The sequence below is a fragment of the Rhinatrema bivittatum genome, chromosome 6, assembly GCF_901001135.1.
Source record: "Rhinatrema bivittatum chromosome 6, aRhiBiv1.1, whole genome shotgun sequence".
NCBI lineage: Eukaryota > Metazoa > Chordata > Amphibia > Gymnophiona > Rhinatrematidae > Rhinatrema > Rhinatrema bivittatum.
In genome coordinates this window covers 11,554,955-11,582,206 of record NC_042620.1, presented here as the reverse complement: position 1 = coordinate 11,582,206, position 27,252 = coordinate 11,554,955, and the positions used below count along the sequence as shown (strand labels likewise).

The 27,252-nt window shown below is 52.4% G+C and overlaps 1 protein-coding gene across 4 annotated transcripts in view; it reads left to right on the top strand.

The window, feature by feature from the left end:
• The first annotated feature begins 2,018 nt into the window (after positions 1 to 2,018).
• The window catches only part of WNT6 (Wnt family member 6), a 76,559-nt gene continuing 51,325 nt past the window's right edge, over positions 2,019 to 27,252 (top strand). For 2 of the 4 annotated variants that reach the window (XM_029605035.1, XM_029605038.1), the window contains exon 1: positions 2,366 to 3,501. In XM_029605035.1, coding sequence (XP_029460895.1) covers positions 3,245 to 3,501 — 257 coding nt within the window. In that variant the 5' untranslated portion in view covers positions 2,366 to 3,244. Of the gene's footprint in view, positions 2,185 to 2,365; positions 3,502 to 15,478; positions 15,595 to 27,252 lie in introns of those variants that run through there. The other 2 variants (XM_029605036.1, XM_029605037.1) reach the window with 2 other exon arrangements.

The following is a 27,252-nucleotide window of genomic DNA, read 5'->3' as shown; positions in this document are numbered from 1 at the left end:
CCCCCGTGAGTGCAGGCTCCGGATTCCCCCGGGAGCTCCTGGCTCCGGATTCCCCCGGTGAGTGCAGGCTCCGGATTCCCCCGGGAGTGCAGGCTCCGGATTCCCCCGGGATCTCCTGGCTCCGGATTCCCCCGGTGAGTGCAGGCTCCGGATCCCCTCGGGAGCTCCCTGCTCCGGATCCCCCCGGGTGGTCCTGGCTCCGGATTCCCCCCGTGAGTGCAGGTTCCGGATTCCCCTCCTGAGTGCAGGCTCCGGATTCCCCCGGTGAGTGCAGGCTCCGGATTCCCCCCGGGAGTGCAGGCTCCGGATTCCCCCGGTGAGTGCAGGCTCCGATCTCCCTGTGAGTGCAGGCTCCGGATTCCCCCGGTGAGTGCAGGCTCCGATCCCCCTGTGAGTGCAGGCTCCGGATTCCCCCGGTGAGTGCAGGCTCCGGATTCCCCCCGGGAGTGCAGGCTCCGGATTCCCCCGGTGAGTGCAGGCTCCGATCCCCCTGTGAGTGCAGGCTCCGGATTCCCCCGGGAGTGCAGGCTCCGGATCCCCCCGGTGAGTGCAGGCTCCGGATTCCCCCCGGGAGTGCAGGCTCCGGATTCCCCCGGTGAGTGCAGGCTCAGATCCCCCTGTGAGTGCAGGCTCCGGATCCCCCCGTGAGTGCAGGCTTCGGATCCCCCCGGTGAGTGCAGGCTCCGGATCCCCTCGGGAGCTCCCTGCTCCGGATCCCCCCGGGTGGTCCTGGCTCCGGATCCCTCCCCCCAGGAGTGCAGGCTCCGGATTCCCCCCGGGGAGTGCAGACTCCGGATCCCCCCGTGAGTGCAGGCTCCGGATTCCCCCGGGAGATCCTGGCTCCGGATTCCCCCAGTGAGTGCAGGCTCCGGATTCCCCCAGTGAGTGCAGGCTCCGGATTCCCCCGGGAGTGCAGGCTCCGGATTCTCCGGTGAGTGCAGGCTCCGGATTCCCCCGGTGAGTGCAGGCTCCGGATTCCCCCGGGAGTGCAGGCTCCGGATCCCCTCGGGAGGTCCTGGCTCCGGATTCCCCCGGTGAGTGCAGGCTCCGGATTCCCCCGGGAGTGCAGGCTCCGGATTCCCCCGGGAGTGCAGACTCCGGATTCCCCCGGTGAGTGCAGGCTCCGGATCCCCTCGGGAGTGCAGGCTCCGGATCCCCTCGGGAGGTCCTGGCTCCGGATTCCCCCCGGGAGTGCAGGCTCCGGATTCCCCCGGGAGTGCAGGCTCCGGATTCCCCCAGTGAGTGCAGGCTCCGGATTCCCCCGTGAGTGCAGGCTCCGGATCCCCTCGGGAGGTCCTGGCTCCGGATTCCCCCCGGGAGTGCAGGCTCCGGATTCCCCCGGGAGTGCAGGCTCCGGATTCCCCCAGTGAGTGCAGGCTCCGGATTCCCCCGGGAGTGCAGGCTCCGGATTCTCCGGTGAGTGCAGGCTCCGGATTCCCCCGGTGAGTGCAGGCTCCGGATTCCCCCAGTGAGTGCAGGCTCCGGATTCCCCCGGGAGTGCAGGCTCCGGATCCCCTCGGGAGGTCCTGGCTCCGGATTCCCCCGGTGAGTGCAGGCTCCGGATCCCCTCGGGAGGTCCTGGCTCCGGATTCCCCCGGTGAGTGCAGGCTCCGGATTCCCCCGGGAGTGCAGACTCCGGATTCCCCCGGTGAGTGCAGGCTCCGGATTCCCCCGGGAGTGCAGACTCCGGATTCCCCCGGTGAGTGCAGGCTCAGATCCCCTTGTGAGTGCAGGCTCCGGATCCCCTCGGGAGGTCCTGGCTCCGGATTCCCCCGGTGAGTGCAGGCTCCGGATTCCCCCGTGAGTGCAGGCTCCGGATCCCCTCGGGAGGTCCTGGCTCCGGATTCCCCCCGGGAGTGCAGGCTCCGGATCCCCCCGGGAGTGCAGGCTCCGGATCCCCTCGGGAGCTCCCTGCTCCGGATCCCCCCGGGTGGTCCTGGCTGCCGCCGCTCCCCACCCTCCCCCGCGGGCGGCGCTTCCCCTGCTTCCTCCCCCTCCCCCTCCCCCTGCCTGCCCGGGCCGCCTCCCTCCCCGCGTGCGCTGCAGCTGCGGCCGGCGCCCGCCCCAGGGCTGCGGCGGCGCTCACTGCTCGGCTCTCGGGGACACCATGCTGCCCCCCTCCCGCACCCAGCTCGGGCTCTTCCTCATCCTCCTCTTCCCGGCCGACATCATCGGGCTCTGGTGGTAAGTGGCAGCGCTGCCGCGGCAGCTGCGCCTCCAGCTGTGCTGTCACCTCGGGCTGGGGCTCTCCCACCTGCGCGGGCAGCGAGCGGGGCTTCGCACATCTGGCGCTGGATTGGGAGGGGGGGGGGCACTTTATGCGCGCATTACTGGGAGGGGGGGGGGGCTATTCTGGACGGGACCCGGTGCTGGGGAATCTCCGGCCACGACCCGAGATCCGGCAGAAAACACCAATAAGGGTGAGGACGGCAAGGCGTAGAAATCCGGCGGGGAGAGGAGGTTATCTGAGCCCAGTGCTGTCCCGACAGGAGCTCCCGCCTGCCCAAATGGGGACCTGACCCCCGCCCGTGCAGAGTGGGGGGGGGGGGGGGAGAGGAGACCTGCCGCTCCCCTGCCCCCGGGGTGTGTGGGGGGGTGCCCTTCGCTAGCCTCTCTGATCGCCTTTGGGGCTGGCGAGCCGCTTCCTTCCCTGAAGCCAGAGCGCCCCCCCCCCCCCATTCTGTGGCTATGGGAAACAGCGCCCCTGCTCGCTAGAAGGGGGGGAGAGACGGGGCGGGATGGTGAGCAGGAGGGAGAGCCTGAAAGCCAACTCCGTGCGCAAGGCTGGGATCCGCATCTCTCCCTCCCAGCTCCAGGTTTGCACCTTTGCCGTCTCCCCCTCTGTCCAGGCTCCCCGGGTCACCCAGAGCTCTGTAACGACTGCACCGGGGCGCTTTCCCTCTGTCCGTGTAAAACGTCGGCTTCACGGTGCACAGAGTCGTAGGCCTGGAGAAAGTCCCTCCGGTCCTGACCGAGAGCGCAGGCTCTCTTGCAGGTCCAATATCCCACCTGAAAGATTAGGAGATACAGAGCAGCTCTTAAAGGTGCACAATGTTTTACATGAGTGACGTCCCCTGATGAGAGCTGGACGGTAAAGAGTAAGGGCAGGAGTCACGTATGATGGCTCCCTGATGGGAGCAGGATGGCATAGAATAAGTGGAGGCACCAAAGCTCATGGGTTCCTAGTGAGTAAGGCCAGAGGTCACGCGAGATAACTTCCTGATGAGGAGTATGGCCAGAGGCAATGTTTGATACGTCCCTGATAAGAGCCGGAAATGGGCAGGAGACAGGAGAAACGCTCTCGCCATGGACGCCTTCTAGTGGTGACAGATGGGAAATGCAGCTGACTGGAGCTCCTTACTGCTTGGCCATCGGGAATCTCTGTGGTTTAGGTGGCGCTTATAGTCCTGACCCAGAAACAGGCGCTGCTGTGGATTTCACTTCCTGGGATTCTCACTGGCTCTCCTCTACAGTAATCAGACAAGTGAAGAGGGATCATGAGTAAGTAAATAAACACAGTGCTGGATAACAAGATGTGTGAGTGCTGGGGATCAAGCACTTGTTAACAAGGGAGCACTATGTATTGAGCACCCTCTAGTGGTGAAAGAAAGGAAATGCTTCTTACTGCCTAGAACAGGGGTGGGCAACTCTGGTCCTGGAGTGCCACTAACAAGTCTGAATTTCAGGATATGCACAGAGAATATGTATGAGGTAGATTTTCAGATCCATCTCATTCATATTCATTGTGGATGTTATGAAAACCAGACTTAGTTTGTGGCATTCAATGACCAGCATTGTCTTCCCCTGTTCTAGAAGATAGTGAAAGAGTCCTGATGAAATCCAGGGTGATGAGAGCTAGCTGATGTGGACTATGGAGAATGGCCATGTGTGATAACTCCCTGATGAGATCCTGATGATGAGATGTAAGGGTAGAGGTCAGTATGAAAACTACCTGATGTGACTCAGATGGAGATAGGGTGGAATAAAGAGATAGCAGGCATGAATGATAACTCCCTGATAAGATCCACATGAGAAGGTGTAAGGGTAGAGGTCAGTATGATGTCTACATGAATTGACTCGGATGGAGATGGGGTGGAATAAAGAGGTAGCAGGCGTGAATGATGGCTCCCTGATAAGATCCAGATGAGAAGATGTAAGGGTAGAGGACAGTATGATGTCTACCTGATGTGACTCAGATGGAGATGGGGTGGAATAAAGAGGTATCAGGCATGAATGATAACTCCATGATAAGATCCTGATGATGAGGTGTAAGGGTAGAAGTCAGTATGATGTCTACCTGATTTGACTCACATGGAGATAGGGTGGAATAAAGAGGTAGCAGGCTTGAATGATGGCACCCTGATAAGATCCAGATGAGAAGATGTAAGGAAAGAGGTCAGTATGATGACTACCTGATGTGAATCAGATGAAGATGGGGTGGAATAAAGAGGTAGCAGGCGTGAATGATAACTCCCTGATAAGATCCAGATGATGACACTCCCTGATAAGATCCTGATGATGAGGTGTAAGGGTAGAAGTCAGTACGATGACTACCTGATGTGACTCAGATGGAGATAGGGTGGAATAAAGAGGTAGCAAATGTGAATGATAACTCCCTGATAAGATCCTGATGATGAAACTCCCTGATAAGATCCTGATGATGAGGTGTAAGGGTAGAAGTCAGTATGATGACTACCTGATGTGACTCAGATGGAGATAAGGTGGAATAAAGAGGTTGCAGGCGTGAATGATGGCTCCCTGATAAGATCCAGATGAGAAGATGTAAGGGTAGAGGTCAGTATGATGACTACCTGATGTGACTCGGAGATGGGGTGGAATAAAGAGGTAGCAGGCGTGAATGATGGCTCCCTGATAAGATCCAGATGAGAAGATGTAAGGGTAGAAGTCAGTATGATGACTACCTGATGTGACTCAGATGGAGATGGGGTGGAATAAAGAGGTAGCAGGCGTGAATGATGGCTCCCTGATAAGATCCAGATGAGAAGATGTAAGGGTAGAGGTCAGTATGATGACTACCTGATGTGACTCAGATGGAGATGGGGTGGAATAAAGAGGTAGCAGGCGTGAATGATGGCTCCCTGATAAGATCCTGATGATGAGGTGTAAGGGTAGAAGTCAGTATGATGACTACCTGATGTGACTCAGATGGAGATGGGGTGGAATAAAGAGGTAGCAGGCGTGAATGATGGCTCCCTGATAAGATCCAGATGAGAAGATGTAAGGGTAGAAGTCAGTATGATGACTACCTGATGTGACTCAGATGGAGATGGGGTGGAATAAAGAGGTAGCAGGCGTGAATGATGGCTCCTGATAAGATCCAGATGAGAAGATGTAAGGGTAGAGGTCAGTATGATGACTACCTGATGTGACTCAGATGGAGATGGGGTGGAATAAAGAGGTAGCAGGCGTGAATGATGGCTCCCTGATAAGATCCAGATGAGAAGATGTAAGGAAAGAGGTCATTATGATGACTACCTGATGTGACTCAGATGGAGATGGGGTGGAATAAAGAGGTAGCAGGCGTGAATGATGGCTCCCTGATAAGATCCAGATGAGAAGATGTAAGGGTAGAGGTCAGTATGATGACTACCTGATGTGACTCAGATGGAGATGGGGTGGAATAAAGAGGTAGCAGGCGTGAATGATGGCTCCCTGATAAGATCCAGATGAGAAGATGTAAGGGTAGAGGTCAGTATGATGACTACCTGATGTGACTCAGATGGAGATGGGGTGGAATAAAGAGGTAGCAGGCGTGAATGATGGCTCCCTGATAAGATCCAGATGAGAAGATGTAAGGGTAGAGGTCAGTATGATGACTACCTGATGTGACTCAGATGGAGATGGGGTGGAATAAAGAGGTAGCAGGCGTGAATGATGGCTCCCTGATAAGATCCAGATGAGAAGATGTAAGGGTAGAGGTCAGTATGATGACTACCTGATGTGACTCAGATGGAGATGGGGTGGAATAAAGAGGTAGCAGGCGTGAATGATGGACTCCCTGATAAGATCCAGATGAGAAGATGTAAGGGTAGAGGTCAGTATGATGACTACCTGATGTGACTCAGATGGAGATGGGGTGGAATAAAGAGGTAGCAGGCGTGAATGATGGCTCCCTGATAAGATCCAGATGAGAAGATGTAAGGGTAGAGGTCAGTATGATGACTACCTGATGTGACTCAGATGGAGATGGGGTGGAATAAAGAGGTAGCAGGCGTGAATGATGGCTCCCTGATAAGATCCAGATGAGAAGATGTAAGGGTAGAGGTCAGTATGATGACTACCTGATGTGACTCAGATGAGATGGGGTGGAATAAAGAGGTAGCAGGAGTGAATGATAACTGCCTGATAAGATCCAGATGAGAAGATGTAAGGGTAGAGGTCAGTATGATGACTACCTGATGTGACTCAGATGGAGATAAGGTGGAATAAAGAGGTTGCAGGCGTGAATGATGGCACCCTGATAAGATCCAGATGAGAAGATGTAAGGGTAGAGGTCAGTATGATGACTACCTGATGTGACTCAGATGGAGATGGGGTGGAATAAAGAGGTAGCAGGCGTGAATGATGGCTCCCTGATAAGATCCAGATGAGAAGATGTAAGGGTAGAGGTCAGTATGATGACTACCTGATGTGACTCAGATGGAGATGGGGTGGAATAAAAGAGGTAGCAGGCGTGAATGATGGCTCCCTGATAAGATCCAGATGAGAGAGGGAAGGGTAGGGGGTGGAATAAAGAGGTAGCAGGCGTGAATGATGGCTCCCTGATAAGATCCAGATGAGAAGATGTAAGGGTAGAGGTCAGTATGATGACTACCTGATGTGACTCAGATGGAGATGGGGTGGAATAAAGAGGTAGCAGGCGTGAATGATGGCACCCTGATAAGATCCAGATGAGAAGATGTAAGGGTAGAGGTCAGTATGATGACTACCTGATGTGACTCAGATGGAGATGGGGTGGAATAAAGAGGTAGCAGGCGTGAATGATGGCTGGAGTTAGAGCTTCCTTCAGCTCCTGTGACTCTGACTCTTCCTAATGTGGATTTTATCTGTATCTAGATAAGGAACCAGAGTTTGTCTGGGATCTTAGAAAGTGACTTTAACACTTGGCAGGCAGCGAACCAGGAGGATAGGTGGTAGCATCCTGAGGTTTTTACATTGTGTGGAGAAGAGCACTTTCACTATCTAAGAAAGTGTTTCCCATCCTTTTCAAGCCCAAGGTGCATCTACATTACAAAAACGTTGTGCGGCACAGCAGCCTCCAAGAGGCAAGCAATGTGGGCATGAAGAGGACTCATAGGCCAACACCAAAAACCCCACCAATCTCCCTTCCAAACTCACAGGCCGATACAGTACAGTGCGCTCCGATGGAGCGCATTGTTAACCCGCCATGGGACGCGCGTTTTCCCTTACCCCTTATTCAGTACGGGGCCGAAAACGCGCGTCCAACCCGCCAAACCTAATAGCGCCCGCAACATGCAAATGCATGTTGCGGGCGCTATTAGGTATTCCCGCGCGGTTCAGAAAACAAAATGTGCAGCCAAGCCGCACATTTTACGGCTTGGCTGCACCCATGATACGGCTTGGCTCTACCCATGATACTAAGTCGGAAAGTGCACAGAAAAGCAGTAAAAACTGCTTTTCTGTGCACCCTCCGACTTAATATCATGGCGATATTAAGTCGGAGGTCCTGAAGAGTAAAAAAAGTAAAAATTGAAGTCGGCCAGCGGCTGTCGGGTCGAAAACCGGATGCTCAATTTTGCCGGCGTCTGGTTTCCGAGCCCGTGGATGTCAGCGGGCTCTAGAACTGACGCCAGCAAAATTGAGCGGCGGCTGTCAAACCCGCTGACAGCCGCCGCTCCAGGCCAAAAGGAGGTGCTAGGGACGCGCTAGTGTCCCTAGCGCCTCCTTTTGCCCGTTTCTACCGCCGGGCCTCATTTAAATACTGAATTGCGTGCACAGGCGAGTGGCCTGTGCGCGCGCCGGGAATCCCGCGGACTTTACTGAATCGGCCCGAAAGCGAGAGAAGGGTTGGAGACAGATGAACCCATCAGAACGTACCCGGTTGAGAGAAGCTGGTGTGACATGGGTTGCCGGTTCACTGAGTTTCCTTGGCTGCCGCATGTGGCCGCCTCCACTGCTGCTGCTGCTGCTGCAGCTGCCTGCTTCTAACACTCAGAGCGAGTGCCATCCAGCACTCCGTGCACACTCAGCCTGGCGGTAAGAGAGGCTGGAAGGACACTCAAAGGAGGAAACGGAGGTGGGGGCAGACGAGGAGGTGCTGAGCATGCCACACAAGAAAGGGCCCTGCATGCCGCCTGTTAATTCCCACACTGCAGGGTAAAAGAGGCATGCGCGAGATTATATGTTCTCAGAAAAAGCAGCTCCTCCATGCTTAGGAGCCATTGCAGTGAGTTACTGAGAGCACAGCCCAGCTGCTGATCTGGACCTGAGCATCAGGTGCTGGTGACTTTTCCGTGGCACATCTGATCAGCTCTGAAGGCACGCTGCTTGGAGAAACACTGGTCTAAGAATAAGAACCACCTTCTCTGAAATAATGAACAACTTCTTTGGCCGTCAGATAACCTTCTAAATTTGTAAAAGGTTCCCAGCCTGCACTGGGGATGATTTTTGATGCAACAAATCAGAGAATCTCATTCGCATTGGCCACAGCAGTGGGCAACCAAGGGCTTGAATTACAAAATTGTATTTATCTGCAGATGTCATGAGCCTTAAGAGGCAGACAGACAGTAATCTGCCCTAGGCAGAGGAGGGCTCCCGGTAAGGTGCGGGAATAGACCGAGCCAGGGAAGGAAGGTAAAGAAGCAAGGCTTCATTCATCCTGCAAGTTCCCTCGCTGAAACGTTAGTTATCATCATACAGTTACCTCTCCTGTCCTGCTAATTGCTGGTTTCCTTTTAGCTATTTTCTAAACTCAGCAGACTAGATTTTATAGGCTGAACATCAGATTGCAACTTCTCATGACAAACAGTACAGCAACAAAAAGCAAAAGGTCTGGAACAAGTGCTGAAGAAAAGAAAGGAAATGGAATTCAAAAGGGTATGGGACAAGTACAAAGGATGAGAAATAGAGAAAAGGAGGAACCTCTGATAAACCCAAAGTTTACATTTCTACACGGCAGTACCTGTAGGGAACAGCAATACTATCCTTAACAGAAAGATGGGGTAACCTGTATGGAGCAGCAGTTACTGCCCTTAACAGAAGACATGGGGTAACCTGCATGGAGCAGCAGTTACTGCCCTTAACAGAAAGCATGGGGGTAACCTGCACGGAGTGACAGTTACTGCCCTTAACAGAAAGCATGGGGGTAACCTGCACGGAGCGGCAGTTACTGCCCTTAACAGAAAGCATGGGGGTAACCTGCACGGAGCGGCGGTTACTGCCCTTAACAGAAAACATAGAGGTAACCTGCACGGAGCGGCAGTTACTGCCCTTAACAGAAAGCATAGAGGTAACCTGCACGGAGCGGCAGTTACTACCCTTAACAGAAATATGGGGGTTACCTGCACGGAGCGGCAGTTACTGCCCTTAACAGAAAGCATGGGGGTAACCTGCACGGAGCGGCAGTTACTGCCCTTAACAGAAAACATAGAGGTAACCTGCACGGAGCGGCAGTTACTGCCCTTAACAGAAAGCATAGAGGTAACCTGCACGGAGCGGCAGTTACTACCCTTAACAGAAATATGGGGGTAACCTGCACGGAGCAGGCAGTTACTGCCCTTAACAGAAAGCATGGGGGTAACCTGCACGGAGCGGCAGTTACTGCCCTTAACAGAAAGCATGAGGGTAACCTGCACGGAGCGGCAGTTACTGCCCTTAACAGAAACATGGGGGTAACCTGCACGGAGCGGCAGTTACTACCCCTATCAGAAGGCATGGGGGTAACCTGCATGGAGCAGCAGTTACTACCCCTATCAGAAGGCATGGGGGTAACCTGCCTGGAGCAGCAATCATTATCCTAACCAACTTGCTGAGCAAACTGGATGGACCAATTTAGTTTTTACTTACTATGATCATTGTTAGGATGGACTCTTGCTCTGGCTGCGATCATTTCAGAGGCCTGCCCAGGTGGGGTGCATTGCAGCAAAACAGCCAAGAGTGTGGGTGAGACAGCAGAAGGGTGAGAGGACCGGGGTGTGTGTGACAGCATGCCGACAAGGGGCTCATGGCAATACAGGTGTAGCATAACAGAGGAAAAAGGTGCATTTAAATGATTTATTTGTCCTAGCCCAAAGAGCTTATAATCAAAGTGGGAACCTGAGAAAATAGAAGATAAAATGACTGGAACCAGCTGGGTCCCTTTCCAGTTGAGAGAATTTATGTGACTCAGATGGAGATGGGGTGGAATAAAGAGGTAGCAGGCGTGAATGATAACTGCCTGATAAGATCCCGATGATGAGGTGTAAGGGTAGAGGTCAGTATGATGACTACCTGATGTGACTCAGATGGAGATGGGATGGAATAAAGAGGTAGCAGGCGTGAATGATAACTCCCTGATAAGATCCTGATGATGAGGTGTAAGGGTAGAGGTCAGTATGATGACTACCTGATGTGACTCAGATGGAGATGGGATGGAATAAAGAGGTAGCAGGCGTGAATGATAACTCCCTGATAAGATCCTGATGATGAGGTGTAAGGGTAGAGGTCAGTATGATGACTACCTGATGTGACTCAGATGAGATGGGGTGGAATAAAGAGGTAGCAGGCGTGAATGATGGCACCCTGATAAGATCCAGATGAGAAGATGTAAGGGTAGAGGTCAGTATGATGACTACCTGATGTGACTCAGATGGAGATAAGGTGGAATAAAGAGGTTGCAGGCGTGAATGATGGCACCCTGATAAGATCCAGATGAGAAGATGTAAGGGTAGAGGTCAGTATGATGACTACCTGATGTGACTCAGATGAGATGGGGTGGAATAAAGAGGTTGCAGGCGTGAATGATAACTCCCTGATAAGATCCAGATGAGAAGATGTAAGGGTAGAGGTCAGTATGATGACTACCTGATGTGACTCAGATGAGATGGGGTGGAATAAAGAGGTAGCAGGAGTGAATGATAACTGCCTGATAAGATCCAGATGAGAAGATGTAAGGGTAGAGGTCAGTATGATGACTACCTGATGTGACTCAGATGAGATGGGGTGGAATAAAGAGGTAGCAGGAGTGAATGATAACTGCCTGATAAGATCCAGATGAGAAGATGTAAGGGTAGAGGTCAGTATGATGACTACCTGATGTGACTCAGATGGAGATAAGGTGGAATAAAGAGGTTGCAGGCGTGAATGATGGCACCCTGATAAGATCCAGATGAGAAGATGTAAGGGTAGAGGTCAGTATGATGACTACCTGATGTGACTCAGATGGAGATGGGGTGGAATAAAGAGGTAGCAGGCGTGAATGATGGCACCCTGATAAGATCCAGATGAGAAGATGTAAGGGTAGAGGTCAGTATGATGACTACCTGATGTGACTCAGATGGAGATAAGGTGGAATAAAGAGGTTGCAGGCGTGAATGATGGCTCCCTGATAAGATCCAGATGAGAAGATGTAAGGGTAGAGGTCAGTATGATGACTACCTGATGTGACTCAGATGAGATGGGGTGGAATAAAGAGGTAGCAGGCGTGAATGATGGCTGGAGTTAGAGTTTCCTTCAGCCCCTCTGACTCTGACTCTTCCTAATGTGGATTTTGGGACTTAGGGAACAGTGGGGATAGGCCTCCCCTGCTGGGGCAGCTTTCCTTTCAGAAACAGCTTGGCTTGTCCCTTGTGGGTTTAGCCTTCTTCTGAGGAGGAGTGTGGAAGGAAAAAACATTTGCTCATTTCATGTTTTGTTTCATTTTTTATTTCTTTCTTTTTTTTGTGTGTTTTGGCTCTGTCTTTTGCCACACAGTAAATGTTTCTAGTGCACGCTAAATGCTGGAAGCAAAATGAAATGACAGTTTCCTGTGGTTTGTTTCATTTTGCATCATTTTCTCTGCCATATTTAAATGACAACACACAACTGATTTTATTGAGGTGTTGACCCTTCAGTTCCTGCATCCTCCTATGAATTAATGGTCACCTGTGCTGTGAAAATGATGAATGCAGAAAGCGAGACAAGCTGAAGCATTGATCTTCAATTGAACAGTATTTCAACATGGCACTGCATCCACAAACTTTCAAACAACACCCAGGAAGAAATGTTCTGCTGTGTATCTGCCCCAATAGACAGATATTCCCAGCTGGTGATGTCAGAACATAGCACTGCGTCCTGGAGGCTGTATCTGGAGATTTGTGTTATTTCATTCCTGATCCAGGAAGTCTGGGACTGCCTGTCCCAGTCATCCATGCAGAGCTGCATCCTTGCTCCCAGCCAGTCTGGGGCAGCCTGTCCCAGTAATCCATGCAGAGCTGCATCCCTGCTCCCAGCCAGTCTGGGGCTGCCTGTCCCAGTAATCCATGCAGAGCTGCATCCCTGCTCCCAGCCAGTCTGGGGCTGCCTGTCCCAGTAATCCATGCAGAGCTGCATCCCTGCTCCCAGCCAGTCTGGAGCTGCCTGTCCCATGTAATCCATGCAGAGCTGCATCCCTGCTCCCAGCCAGTCTGGGGCTGCCTGTCCCAGTAATCCATGCAGAGCCTGCATCCCTGCTCCCAGCCAGTCTAGGGCTGCCTGTCCCAGTCATCCATGCAGCGCTGCATCCCTGCTCCCAGCCAGTCTGGGGCTGCCTGTCCCAGTAATCCATGCAGAGCTGCATCCCTGCTCCCAGCCAGTCTGGGGCTGCCTGTCCCTGTAATCCATGCAGAGCCTCATCCCTGCTCCCAGCCAGTCTAGGGCTGCCTGTCCCAGTAATCCATGCAGCGCTGCATCCCTGCTCCCAGCCAGTCTGGGGCTGCCTGTCCCTGTAATCCATGGAGAGCTGCAGCCCTGCCCCCAGCCAGTCTGGGGCTGCCTGTCCCAGTAATCCATGCAGAGCTGCATCCCTGCTCCCAGCCAGTCTGGGGCTGCCTGTCCCAGTAAGCCATGCAGAGCTGCATCCCTGCTCCCAGCCAGTCTGGGGCTGCCTGTCCCAGTCATCCATGCAGAGCTGCATCCCTGCTCCCAGCCAGTCTGGGGCTGCCTGTCCCAGTCATCCATGCAGAGCTGCATCCCTGCTCCCAGCCAGTCTGGGGCTGCCTGTCCCAGTCATCCATGCAGAGCTGCATCCCTGCTCCCAGCCAGTCTGGGGCTGCCTGTCCCAGTCATCCATGCAGAGCTGCATCCCTGCTCCCAGCCAGTCTGGAGCTGCCTGTCCCTGTAATCCATGCAGAGCTGCATCCCTGCTCCCAGCCAGTCTGGGGCTGCCTGTCCCAGTAATCCATGCAGAGCCTCATCCCTGCTCCCAGCCAGTCTAGGGCTGCCTGTCCCAGTCATCCATGCAGCGCTGCATCCCTGCTCCCAGCCAGTCTGGGGCTGCCTGTCCCAGTAATCCATGCAGAGCTGCATCCCTGCTCCCAGCCAGTCTGGGGCTGCCTGTCCCTGTAATCCATGCAGAGCCTCATCCCTGCTCCCAGCTAGTCTAGGGCTGCCTGTCCCAGTAATCCATGCAGCGCTGCATCCCTGCTCCCAGCCAGTCTGGGGCTGCCTGTCCCAGTAATCCATGCAGAGCTGCATCCCTGCTCCCAGCCAGTCTGGGGCTGCCTGTCCCAGTAATCCATGCAGAGCTGCATCCCTGCTCCCAGCCAGTCTGGGCTGCCTGTCCCAGTAATCCATGCAGAGCTGCATCCCTGCTCCCAGCCAGTCTGGGGCTGCCTGTCCCAGTAATCCATGCAGAGCTGCATCCCTGCTCCCAGCCAGTCTGGGGCAGCCTGTCCCAGTAATCCATGCAGAGCTACATCCCTGCTCCCAGCCAGTCTGGGGCTGCCTGTCCCTGTAATCCATGCAGCGCTGCATCCCTGCTCCCAGCCAGTCTGGGGCAGCCTGTCCCAGTAATCCATGCAGAGCTGCATCCCTGCTCCCAGCCAGTCTGGGGCTGCCTGTCCCTGTAATCCATGCAGAGCTGCATCCCTGCTCCCAGCCAGTCTGGGGCTGCCTGTCCCATGTCATCCATGCAGAGCTGCATCCCTGCTCCCAGCCAGTCTGGGGCTGCCTGTCCCTGTCATCCATGCAGAGCTGCATCCCTGCTCCCAGCCAGTCTGGGGCTGCCTGTCCCTGTAATCCATGCAGAGCTGCATCCCTGCTCCCAGCCAGTCTGGGGCTGCCTGTCCCAGTAATCCATGCAGAGCTGCATCCCTGCTCCCAGCCAGTCTGGGGCTGCCTGTCCCAGTAATCCATGCAGAGCTGCATCCCTGCTCCCAGCCAGTCTGGGGCTGCCTGTCCCAGTAATCCATGCAGAGCTACATCCCTGCTCCCAGCCAGTCTGGGGCTGCCTGTCCCTGTAATCCATGCAGCGCTGCATCCCTGCTCCCAGCCAGTCTGGGGCAGCCTGTCCCAGTAATCCATGCAGAGCTGCATCCCTGCTCCCAGCCAGTCTGGTGCAGCCTGTCCCAGTAATCCATGCAGAGCTGCATCCCTGCTCCCAGCCAGTCTGGGGCTGCCTGTCCCAGTAATCCATGCAGAGCTGCATCCCTGCTCCCAGCCAGTCTGGGGCTGCCTGTCCCTGTAATCCATGCAGAGCTGCATCCCTGCTCCCAGCCAGTCTGGGGCTGCCTGTCCCAGTAATCCATGCAGAGCCTCATCCCTGCTCCCAGCCAGTCTGGGGCTGCCTGTCCCTGTAATCCATGCAGCGCTGCATCCCTGCTCCCAGCCAGTCTGGGGCTGCCTGTCCCAGTAAGCCATGCAGAGCTGCATCCCTGCTCCCAGGCAGTCTGGGGCTGCCTGTCCCAGTCATCCATGGAGAGCTGTAACTTTCCATGGCTGGGCAGAGTAAGTCTCAGGCTGTCAGGATGAGCAGAGACAGTGGGTGTCTTTGTTCTTCAATGCAGTCCTGCTACGTAATGTTCAGGCAGTGGATCCTGATGTTCTGCTGCAGCTCCCAGCGTCAGAAGCCGGGGGATGTGGCTGTGGACCAGACTTTTGGTTTTGCAGGTCACAGCGTGGGTCATTTTCACGTGTGACGTCACAGGAGAGCGCAGGTGTGATGTCACTTCCTGGCCGTAATGGGGGACTCTGGGGATAATGCGGTGCTGGCCGCACCTGAGGCCTGCGAGCAGCAGCAGGTAACGGAGGAGAGGGGGGAATCGGTGCCAAGGATCAGTTTAGGCGCTAAAGTTACTCATTCTAGATCACTTCTCATGGACTGAATTATTGGCCTCGCACGTTCGTCCTCTGCTCCTCCTTCCCGCTACCCCAGGACCTTCCCAGACTTTCTAGACGCGAGAGCCCTGGACAGGGGGTCGTGCACCAGGGCTCCTTCCAGAACCTGCCATCCTTGCACAATTATCATGACGCCTCCTTACTCTCCCCCCCCCCCCAGCCTCCTCAGCCGGTCCAGGAAGCAGGAGATGTGAAGCAGGACCCGAATCCTGGTCCTCCGTGTGGCGCTGCATCGGCCTCCAGGTCCCCGGTCCTCACCGGCTCCTCTGCTACTCACGTCAGGTACCCGACCTGGAGCACAGCAGGACTGAGGGGATGCAAACTCATTCCCCGTGTTTATGTGCCAGATGCATTGCAAGTGCCTTTGTTTTGCTTGGCTGGAATAGGGCGCGTCTCTTATTCCCTCACCCCCGCCCCCTGGGTGGCCCTGCTGGTCCTGAGGATGACCGGATCCTGTCTGGGCTGCGTTGCCCTCTTACTGAACCTACGTTAGGATCATCGGGGGTTGGTGCTGAAATCGCACAGGCGGGGGCCCATCTGCAGAGGGACTTCCCGGAAAGCCATCTTAAAGCCCCCCTAAGAAGCCGGCTGTTTAACAAGAAGCGTCAGATGAAAACCTAGAAAAATATTTTCCCTAGACCTCAGATTCCAGCGTAAGAAAAGTGACACCAGGAGCCAACGTTACTCCGGTGGCGCGGAAGCCGGCGCCGGCAGCCTCGGGTTTTAACCGCCGCCCTGTGACGTTTCTCTAGGGTCCCTGGGCCACGGGGGATTTCAGCAGGCGCACACGATCCCTAATGAACTCTGGCCTTCCCCTAGGTGTACGCAGAAATGCCTGAGAAGTATTCATCCCAGCATCTGCAGCGAACCGGGCTGGGATGTGCAGGCTGCATCAGAGAGTCAGACCTGCCACCCTGGGCCAGACAAAGGCACCCTCTCGCCAGCAGTGCTCACAAGTATTTGGTTATTTCATTTACCTTCGGCTTTTTTTCAGCCACTTCCCTGTGCGCAGAGGACTCACCATCTAGTTTTGTAGTAGATCTATTGCCTGCTGCTCCCTCCCAGGGACAGGGGTGGCTTTCCGTAGCCTCCCTGCCGAATGGACTTTCCCTCCAGGAACCCGTCCAAGCCTCTTCTAAACCCCGCTGCGCTCGTCGCTGCCCCGCTCCCGGCCTCTGGCAGCGGATTGCACAGCTCGGTTGTGAGTGCCGAGTGAGGACGCGCTTTCTGTGCGGAGTTATAAACCTGCCGCTCGCTGGTTTCCTGCAGCGTCCCCCCTCGTTGGAGCCTTGCTGGAAAGGATGAAGAAACATCCTTCGTTTCCCCGTTCCACCCCACTCGTGATGTGATAATAAACTTCTCTCACCGTCCACCCCCAGCCCTCTCTTTTTTTCCAAGCTGCAGTGCCCCGGGGCCTGCGTAGCCTCTCTCCTCACCGGGGAGTCGCTTCATCCCCTCTGTCGTTCCTGTCGCCCTCCTCTGCACCTTTTCCAGTTCCGCTGCTGTCCTTCCTGACCAGAGTTGCGGTGTTCAAGGTGTGCTCGCACCGTGCCTCGATTGCAGAGGCATTGTGACGTTCTCCGGATTATTCTCCAGTCCTTTCCCAGTCCTGCTAAACCATCGCTGAGCTGAGGATTTCCATATTTTGTGCATAAGGGCTCCAGGGTCTTTTTCCTGAGCGTCTGCCCAGCACTGCGCACTGCACACCCGTGGTTGGGATCATTTCCCCCCCTGTGTGCATTACTTTCCTCTTGCCCCCATTCACTTTCACCTGCCTTTAAGATGCCCAGTCTCCGAGTCTCTCACAAGGTCCTGCCGCAATTTCCTCACAGTCCGCTGCTATTTTATCAACTATTTGATTAATTTTCGTGTCATCTGCAAGTTCTATCAGCTCACGCGTTCCCTTTTCGAAATGGTTTGTGAATATGCGAAACAGCGTAGGTCCTAACACCGATCCCTGTGCTGCTCCACCAGCAACCTTTCTCCCACCTGCAAAAACCGATCATCTAGCCCGACCCTCTGTTTCCAGCCTTTCAACCAGTTACCGGTCCACAAGAGGACACTGCCTCCTATCCCATGACCCTTCAAACAGCCCCTGAAAATCCAAATACGCCATATCGACCGGCTCACCTTTATCTACGTCTATTTACACCTTCAAAAAATGCTAAAAGATTGGTAATACAAGATTTCCCCATTAAGCCAGGTCTAACTATACAGCCAGTAATATTGTTTTGGTAGAAAAAAAAAAAGGCTTCTGCCATTTTGCCTGGCACCAGCTTCAGTTTCCTGGATCAGCCATGGCGTCCTTTTTCAAAACCAGCATTACGTCTGCACCCTCCACTATTCAGGGATTGTGTCCGTTTTAAACGGTAAGCTGCAGAGTACTAGTAACAGCTCTGCCACGTTGTGCTACCCAGCAAGCGAGACACAAGGTTAAAGTAACAGGGAGAAGAAAACCGTGAACTATAGCAATGAGCCGCCAGCTGGCGTCTATCTCTAGGCAAGGTTAACATCTCCAGCAGATACCATTCGGTCTCGGCGATTTGTTACTCTTTAGTTTCACGGTTTGATCTATTGCATCTCCCATTTGCACTGCGATTTCCTTCAATTGCTCAGAAACATCATCATCAATACATGTTTCCCTCAGTATTTGGTTTTTCTGCTATTTCCTTGTCCTTCCCTTGGTCATCTGGTGGCTGAATTGATTCCCTCATGGTCTTTTTGCTTCGAATGTACTTGAAAACGTTTTTATTAGTTTTTGCATCCATGGCAAGCTTCTTCTCAATTTCTCTCTTGGCCTGTCTTACTGCTCTTACCACCCCTTGCGTGCACAGCGGCCGACCCGCTGTTCCCAGGGCAGCATTTCTTCCCAGTTAACGTTGGCTGCGTCTGCCCCTAATTGTTCCAGGCAGTTGCTCCCTGCCAGTACTTATGCTCATCCCTAGTTTCCTCATTTGGGTCTGCTTTCCATTTTTTGAAAGATGCCCTTTTGTTTTAAGTACCTCTTTCACCTCGCCATTAAACCATGCTGGCATTTGGTCTTCCTTCCACTTTTTTTTAATGCATGGAATACATTTTTTCTGGGCTTCTAAAATAGTATTTAAGAACATAAGAAGTGCCATGCTGGATCTGAACCATGTTCATTGCGCCCAGCATCCTAGTCTGGGTCGCAAGTAGGGATATGCTTTCATTTTTAACGACCTAGGCAATGTTGTCGACATGCCCTATTTTGTTTCATATCATTTCTAAACTGAAATGATAAAAAAATTCACAAAAGTTTGTGTTTTTTAAATTTTTCATGCGGATGGTAACTTTCAAACTGGCGCGTGGGCACACATTGGCGCATGCCCGGGGACATGGCCATTTTATAACTTGCACGTGGATATGTGTGTGTGTTATATTAAGGCCTGGCCTTGTGCACGTGTGGGCCTAATTTTAAGTGGGGTCTGCAAATCCCGATTCTCCTGCGTAAGCCGGGGGATTTTAAAAGGGGCGCATGTCCATGCCATTGCCAGTTTCACCAGTTCTTCCACCAGTTCACCCAGTTAAGAGCTAGGTCCTCCAAACCCCACCCCCCCTAATTTGATAGCCACTCCCCTATTTAGTCTAGACCTTTACTAGAGCTGGGCCCGCCCCCAGGCGTATATTTGCGCACACATCTATTGACCCCGTTCTGGGTTGCCGTGGCCCGCCCAGACTCCAGCCTGACCACGCCGGTTTCTGAATCGGCGTGAGATGTGCTCGCTGCGGGAGATACAAGCGCGTCTGGGGGGGGCTTTTAAAATATGGGCGAGAGCGAGCCTCTCCCTCATGCACACTCTGGGCTTTAAAAATTCACCTTTTAGTGCACACTGTTTTGAGTTAGTGCAAGCTAATTTGATTTAGTGTCACGAACTCAACGTAGTGTGCACCGAACAAAACGTAAATGACCAACAAAACAAAACAAAATAAAAAGGGGGGAGGGGAGATCGAAATTAAACAAACCGAAAGTTTTATCGATGCACAACCCTAGTCACAAGTACTCGTCAGATCACCAATAGCTGATTTCTTTCTTGTATTTCACTCCTAGGGATGAGCACCGGCTTTCCCAAATCTACCTGGCTAATACCTGGAGACTTTTCCTCCAGGAGCTTGTCCAATCACTATTTACCCTTCCCTCCCCCATTCATGATTTTATGAATCTCAATCCATTTTTAAACAATGCCCATGCCTCATGCAAACTTTTAACTTTTGCAACGGCTCCTTTTAATTTTTTTCTAATTTCCTCATTCTATCACTGTTCACCTTTTTAAAGTTATATGCTGCTGTAGAAACTTTCCTTAAGTCCTCCCCGCAGTGATTACATCAAGGTTAACCACATTATGATCGCTATTGCTAAGCAGCCCCACCACAGTAACCCCTTGCACTAAGCTGTGCATGCCACTGAGAACTAAATGTAAAGTAGCTGCCCCTCTCTTCGCTTCCAGGACTGGCTGCTCCACGAAGCAGTCATGTATGGCATCTAGAAACTTAACCTCCTTGGCATGTCCTGATGAGACAATACTGGGCTAACTGAAATCTCCCATTATTATTGTGTTGCTTTCTGCCTGAGGACTGCAGAGTAGCAAATGTGTTGCCAGATGGCTAGTAGTATACCCCCACCGCTATACTCTTACCTAACACTCGTGGAATTCCTATCCGTATGGATTCCACAATGCATTTTGCTTCTTGCAGGATTTGTATCAGGTTTGATTCTATGTCATATTTTATATCTAGGGCCCATCCCTCCACTAATTTGTTCTGCTCTTTATTATGTTTATATAGTTTACACCCTGGTATCACAGCATACCATTGGCTATCCTCCTTCCACCACATCTCTGAGATGCCTCGTATAATGCCATGCCTTCTGACTCACCATGGACTTTCTGGCATCCACATACAGACATTTGCATTTCTACTTCTGTTGCATTCACTACCTGCCGATCATTCCTGGTGTGTATTTGCATAGGTTTGCTCTAATCTGTGTAAATGCTGATTAGGTGGGCATTCCCTGGGACTGGATTTGGGTGTTTTTGCTGTAAACTAGGACAGACTTGGGGGTCTTGCATCTCAGGAAGCCCACAACGTTTTGTCGGGCCTCAGTAAAATGTCCCTGGAGCCTCTTCCTGGCATTAGCAGCTTCTTATTCGCAGCTGGAAAAGCCCCCGGTCCCCCTTCTGACTCCCAGCGCTGCGGTTCCCTAGATCTCCGAACCCCCACCAGCCATGGTGCGGTGACAGCCACCTCTCCCACCCCGTCTTTATGTGAACGCCTCTCTCCCCCCTCCTCCAGAGAAAAACCTGGCTCAGCTCCGTAGGAGTGGGAAGGGACCAGTATCTTTGGCTTTTGGCCCTGCGGACAGGGAGACAGTTGAGAAGAGCTTTGATAGCTTCAGTGGCCGGGAGTAGCCACTTTACCAAAAGAGTAACAAGCGAGCACGTGCCCTCCCTTTCCCCTGCCCTGCCAGGTGAAACCCAAAGCCGACCACCAACAACTGGGCATGCACAGCCTTCAGGAAACGTGGAAGGCAGGGGTCTGCGCCTCTCCCACAATTTTACTTTTCAATAACTTCTCGCGCAGCGTTTATGCCAATAATATTTAGTGAATGAACTTCTGCACTTTCCGAACGCTGGCACTGCCTGCCCCAGCTTCTAGTGTTACCCTGACTTCTATGGGCCGATTATGTGGAAGTGGGCGCCGTGCCCAGCCCTGGGGAAAGGCAGATAGCACAGGAGTAAGCCCAGCACTAATCTCTGCTGGGGAAGTCCGGAGCGTGGGGGACATTCAAGCCAACCCCCCCCTCTCGCGCAGGGCGGCAGAGGAGAAGCCAGTAAACCATTTTCAGCTCAGTGCCCGGGGCTGTCCATCCTCCCCAGGCCTTGTGCCATTGTGCTGGGTGGCGAGGTGGGATCGGATCATTCTGCGCCCCTGTGATGTCATTCCAGCACCCGACGCGCATCACAGCGGCACCGCCACGCCCTGCTTTTCCGCCTCTTGGCGCTGTTACGTCACGGGGTGTCACGAGGTATTTCTAACCCGTGCTCTGTTTCTTTATCTGATTTTTAGATTCTGCCTTTCAGGCACTCCAAAGTAGATTTCAGTCTGGTGTGGTAGGGAAAGCTTACACTCCAAGGCTTTTCCTCCCACTCTATGTCTGTGGGAAAGATGCTTAGAGCCTAGGTTTGTACCGGAGGCGATGGATGGGGACGTGACTTGCCCGGGTCACAATGGAGCAGCTGTGTGGTTTGAGCCTTGCCTTCCTCGATTCGTGGCTTCTCCCGTGCGTCTACATTACGTGGGAATATTCTGCATGCTGCGTGGTCACAGGGGATTACTTCCCGGTGATGTATGTTAGGGAGATTGCTCAGTACGTCCTAACATCCATGAATAATTCCTCCTCTTCTCTGATCCAATAGCGATCTCTAAAGTCGTGCAAAACGAGATTGGTGAGGAGGTCTTGAGAAACCGTCAACGTATCCCTTCCTGAGGGTCGCCTGCCGAGTCATTTGAAACAGGCAAGCATTTGCCCCATATTGCAGACACCGAAGCCCCGCAGGCTGCCGCCCGGTGCCGTCGCTTCAGTGTCCGGCCACGGAGACTGAGGAGGTTCCACAGAAGCAGCCGCGGGAGTTTCCAGAAGAGCAGGGCTTACCACATCTCTTCCAGCTCGCTTTCCCACCTAACCGGAGTACGGAAACCTTATCGCTATCGAAGCCTGCCCATGTCTCGGAGGGGTATTGATGGGGGAAAGAGACGGGCGCTAGCACGTCTCGCTATATCCGCTGCATCTGATATAGCGCCATCACGGCTATCAGCCTTGGGGGAGCCAGGGCACTGTGCTGAGATGGTTTACACCGCACTCAGTGGAACGTGTTCAACAAATCAGCCTGTTCGACATGGGTTCCACCAAAGTCCGGGAGGCTCCTCCGAGGTCCTCGTTGTCCACGGCTCTTTTCTGAAATTTGTTAAGATGTCTCACGTACGTGAAACAGCCACGAGGGAGCAGGTCCCACACTCCTCTGTGAATTACGGGCGGAGATCTGTCGCAGGGCATTCAGGGAGAAGCTGAAGGCCTTCGTGCTTAAGCAGGCATTTAAGATCTGGGTCGGGCTCAACGGGCATAGAGGAATGGATCTCCGAGTCATTATTTGCTATTCAAAGCAGGATGGAAAAGATGTTTATTGTGTTTGGATCGTAAATGGAGATGCATAAAGTTTGTAGGAATGTGATCTTGTACCCAGATCGGTCCCTCCTATTATAGGTGATAATTCAGAGGCCCTGAATGAGATCTAGAGGTGCCAGAGCAACTTGACAAACTAAATAGTAGCAAGTCACCAGGACCTGATGGCATCACCCTGGACTACTGCAGGAACTCAGCTATGAAATTGCCGACCTGTGGCTGGTAATCTGACATTCAAATCTGCTTTTGTAGAGTCACAAATGTAAAATCAATTTTCAGAAAGGGCTCCAGGGGTGGCCCAAGCAACTACAGATCACTGAGCCTGACCTTGGTGCTGGCTAAAATGGTGGAGGCTACTGTTAAAGAACAGAATTACAAGCCATGTGGATAAACAGGGATGAATGGGGAAGAGCCAGCATGGAGGTCGTGCCTTACTAACCTCTGAAGGTGTGAAGAAGCATGAAGTCAGAGGTGAATGAGCAGGTTGATGTGGTGTAGTTGGACCTCCAGAAGGCGTTTGACAAAGTCCCTCCTGAGAGGCTCCTTAGAAAACTAAAAAGTCCTGGGATAGGAGGTGAGGTCTTGCTTTGGATCGCTGGCTGGTTAGAAGACAGGAAATGAAGAGCAGGACTAAATGCTCAGTTTTCCCCATGGAGAAAGGTGAAGAGTGGGGTGCTCAGGGATATGCACCAGCACCTGGGTGGTTTTAACTTATTCATTAATGGTCTAGAAAAGGGAGCAGAGAGTGGAGGAATAAAATGTGCAGGTGGCACAGAAATACTGTGAGGAGGTGCAGGGATGGCCTTGGAAGACTGAGGACCTGGGGATCACAATGCTGGCGTCTGCATTAGGTGTCACCGTGGACGTGCAACAGGTTGAAATTCTCAGCTCCGTGTCGGCCACAATCAGAAAACCAAATACAGCTTCGGGACTATTCAGAAAGAAACAGAGGTTAAAGCTGTAGCCATCATAACGCTTTGTACAGATCCACCTTGAGTACCGTGTGCAGTTCTGGTTGCCCCCATCTCACGTAGAGACACAGTGGAACTAGAAAAGATGCAGAGGAGAGCCACCAAAAATGATAACGGGGGTGGAACATCTCCCCGTTGATGCGAAGCTACACAGGTTAGGGCTCTTCAGCCTGGAGAAGAGACGGCTGAGGGGGGACTTGAGAGAAGTTTATAATATCACGAGCGGGCTGGAACAGGTGAACACAGGGTGGTTATTTGCCCTTTTAACTACTCCATGGAACTAAAAGGTTGCAGATTAAGATCAAATTGGAGAAAGCATTTTCTTTACTTAAACGCGCAATCAAGCCGTGGACTTTGTTGCTGGAGGACGTAGTCAAGGCACCTGGAATGGAGGAGTTTGGAGAAGTTCCCGGAGGAAAACTCCATAAACAATTCTCAGCCAGGTGGACTTGGGGAAAGCCAGTGCCTCATCGTCGGGAGTGAGCAACAAAGTGCTGGATTTACTCTTTGGGATCTGCCAAGTTGGCTACTGTTGGAGAAAGGATGCTGAGCTTGATGGACCTTTGGCCTGACCCAGCAAGACACATCTTATGTTCTTATGGACTGATGTGTCTCTATAGCACTATATCTCACCAGCAGATATGTCTGTGTAGCACTATACCCACTATCAATTCTGTGTCTGTATTGCACTATACACCACCTGTATATCTCTGTAGCACTATTCCTTTCCAGAATATATTTGTCTGTATAGCGAGCACCATACCATGCCACCAGATCTTCCAGAAGATATCTGTCTGTATTACACTCCAGCAGATCTGTATCTCTGTAGCATTGTGACTTTTGAGATGTATCTATGTACCACTATATCCCACCTACAGATCTGTTTTTCTATAGCACTGAACCTCACAGCAGATATGTCTATATAGCACTATACCAGCAGTTCTGTCTGAGCATTTTATCCCGCCAGCAGATATCTGTCTTTATAGCACTATTCCCTTCCAGTAGAGTTCTCTCTCTGTAATACTGTACCATTCCAGATTTCTGTGTAGCACTACATCCCATATACACATGTTTCTCTGTAGTACTGTACCCCTCTAGGAGATCTGTATCTGTAGCACTATGACCTATTGATTTGTGGCTCTGTAGCACTATATCCTACCAACTGATTTGTCTCTGAGCACTATACCCCTCCAGGCGAACTGTCTCTGTAGCACTATACCCCTCCAGCAGATCTCTCTATTTGTTCACTATTCTGCAAAGAAAACAGTTGCTATTGTTTTCTAAAATGTGTAGATAAAAATAAACACTTCAGGGTATGAGACTGGATTGCCCTCTCCAAATACGGTTTCCCAAAAACTTTCTTTCTAAAAGATCAGGCAGAGAGAGTTTTAATAAGAAATAGTGGAGGGAGAAGCTATAGTTGGTGGCTTCCTGGTGAGATCTGAATAGAAAGGAGTGAGCAGAAAGCTATGATGAGAGCCAGCTGGTGAGGAATCAGGAAAGAGGCTGTGCATGATGTGTCATTGATAAGAGCCAGGTGGGAAAAGAGAGGTGATGTAAGAGAAGAAAAGTGGTGCTGAAGTCTCAGAAGACTGATACTTGGTCCTCCTCTTCCCCTGCCTTTGCTCTGTGATGGGAGTGTTAGAGCAGTGCACACTCTAGTGCCACTCCTTATGATGTGAGTGTAACCACAGTGCACACCCTAGTGCTATTCCTTGTAATTGGACTGTTAATCTAGTGCACACTCTCAGCCACTCCTTGTGATGGGAATGTTAACACAATATACAGTCTACTGCTGCGCCTTGTGATAGGAGTGTTACCACAATGCACACCCTAGTGCTGTTCCTTGTAATGGGAATGTTAATACAGTCCACACTCTCAGCCACTCCTTGTGATGGGAGTTTTAACACAAATCACAGTCTAGTTCTGCTCCTTGTGATGGAAGTGTTAATGCAGTGCACACTCTCAGCCACTCCCTGTGATGGGAGTATTACCACAGTGCACACACTAGTGCCGCTCCTTGTGATGGGAGTGTTACCACAGTGCACACACTCAGACACTCCTTGTGATGGGAGTTTTACCACAGTGCACACACTAGTGCCGCTCCTTGTGATGGGAGTGTTACCACAGTGCACACACTAGTGCCGCTTCTTGTATTGGGAGTGTTAGTGCAGTGCACACACTCAGCCACTCCTTGTGATGGGAGTTTTACCACAGTGCACACACTAGTGCTGCTCCTTGTGATAGGAGTGTTAGTGCAGTGCACACACTAGTGCCACTCCTTGTGATGGGAGTGTTAGTGCAGTGCACACACTATGCCGCTTCTTGTGATCCTTGTGATGGGAGTGTTAGTGCAGTGCATACACTAGTGCCGCTTCTTGTGATGGGAGTGTTAGTGCAGTGCACACACTAGTGCCACTTCTTGTGATGGGAGTGTTAGTGCCGTGCACACACTAGTGACGCTTCTTGTGATGGGAGTGTTAGTGCATTGCACACACTAGTGCCACTCCTTGTGATGGGAGTGTTAGTGCAGTGCACACACTAGTGCCGCTTCTTGTGATCCTTGTGATGGGAGTGTTAGTGCAGTGCATACACTAGTGACGCTTCTTGTGATGGGAGTGTTAGTGCAGTGCACACACTAGTGCCGCTTCTTGTGATGGGAGTGTTAGTGCAGTGCACACACTAGTGCCACTTCTTGTGATGGGAGTGTTAGTGCCGTGCACACACTAGTGATGCTTCTTGTGATGGGAGTGTTAGTGCAGTGCACACACTAGTGCCACTCCTTGTGATGGGAGTGTTAGTGCAGTGCACACACTAGTGCCGCTTCTTGTGATCCTTGTGATGGGAGTGTTAGTGCAGTGCATACACTAGTGATGCTTCTTGTGATGGGAGTGTTAGTGCAGTGCACACACTAGTGCCGCTCCTTGTGATGGGAGTGTTAGTGCAGTGCACACACTAGTGACGCTGGTTGTGATGGGAGTGTTAGTGCAGTGCACACACTAGTGCCGCTCCTTGTGATGGGAGTTTTAGTGCAGTGCACACACTAGTGCTACTTCTTGTGACCCTTGTGATGGGAGTGTTAGTGCAGTGCACACACTAGTGACGCTTCTTGTGATGGGAGTGTTAGTGCAGTGCACACACTAGTGACACTTGTTGTGAAAGGAGTGTTAGTGCAGTGCACACACTAGTGACACTTCTTGTGATGAGAGTGTTAGTGCAGTGCACACACTCAGCCACTCCTTGTGATGGGAGTTTTACCACAGTGTACACACTAGTGCTGCTCCTTGTGATGGGAGTGTTAGTGCAGTGCACACACTAGTGCCACTCCTTGTGATGGGAGTGTTAGTGCAGTGCACACACTATGCCGCTTCTTGTGATCCTTGTGATGGGAGTGTTAGTGCAGTGCATACACTAGTGCCGCTTCTTGTGATGGGAGTGTTAGTGCAGTGCACACACTAGTGCCACTTCTTGTGATGGGAGTGTTAGTGCCGTGCACACACTAGTGACGCTTCTTGTGATGGGAGTGTTAGTGCAGTGCACACACTAGTGACGCTTCTTGTGATGGGAGTGTTAGTGCAGTGCACACACTAGTGCCGCTCCTTGTGATGGGAGTGTTAGTGCAGTGCACACACTAGTGCCGCTCCTTGTGATGGGAGTGTTAGTGCAGTACACACACTAGTGCCGCTTCTTGTGATCCTTGTGATGGGAGTGTTAGTGCAGTGCACACACTAGTGCCGCTCCTTGTGATGGGAGTGTTAGTGCAGTGCACAC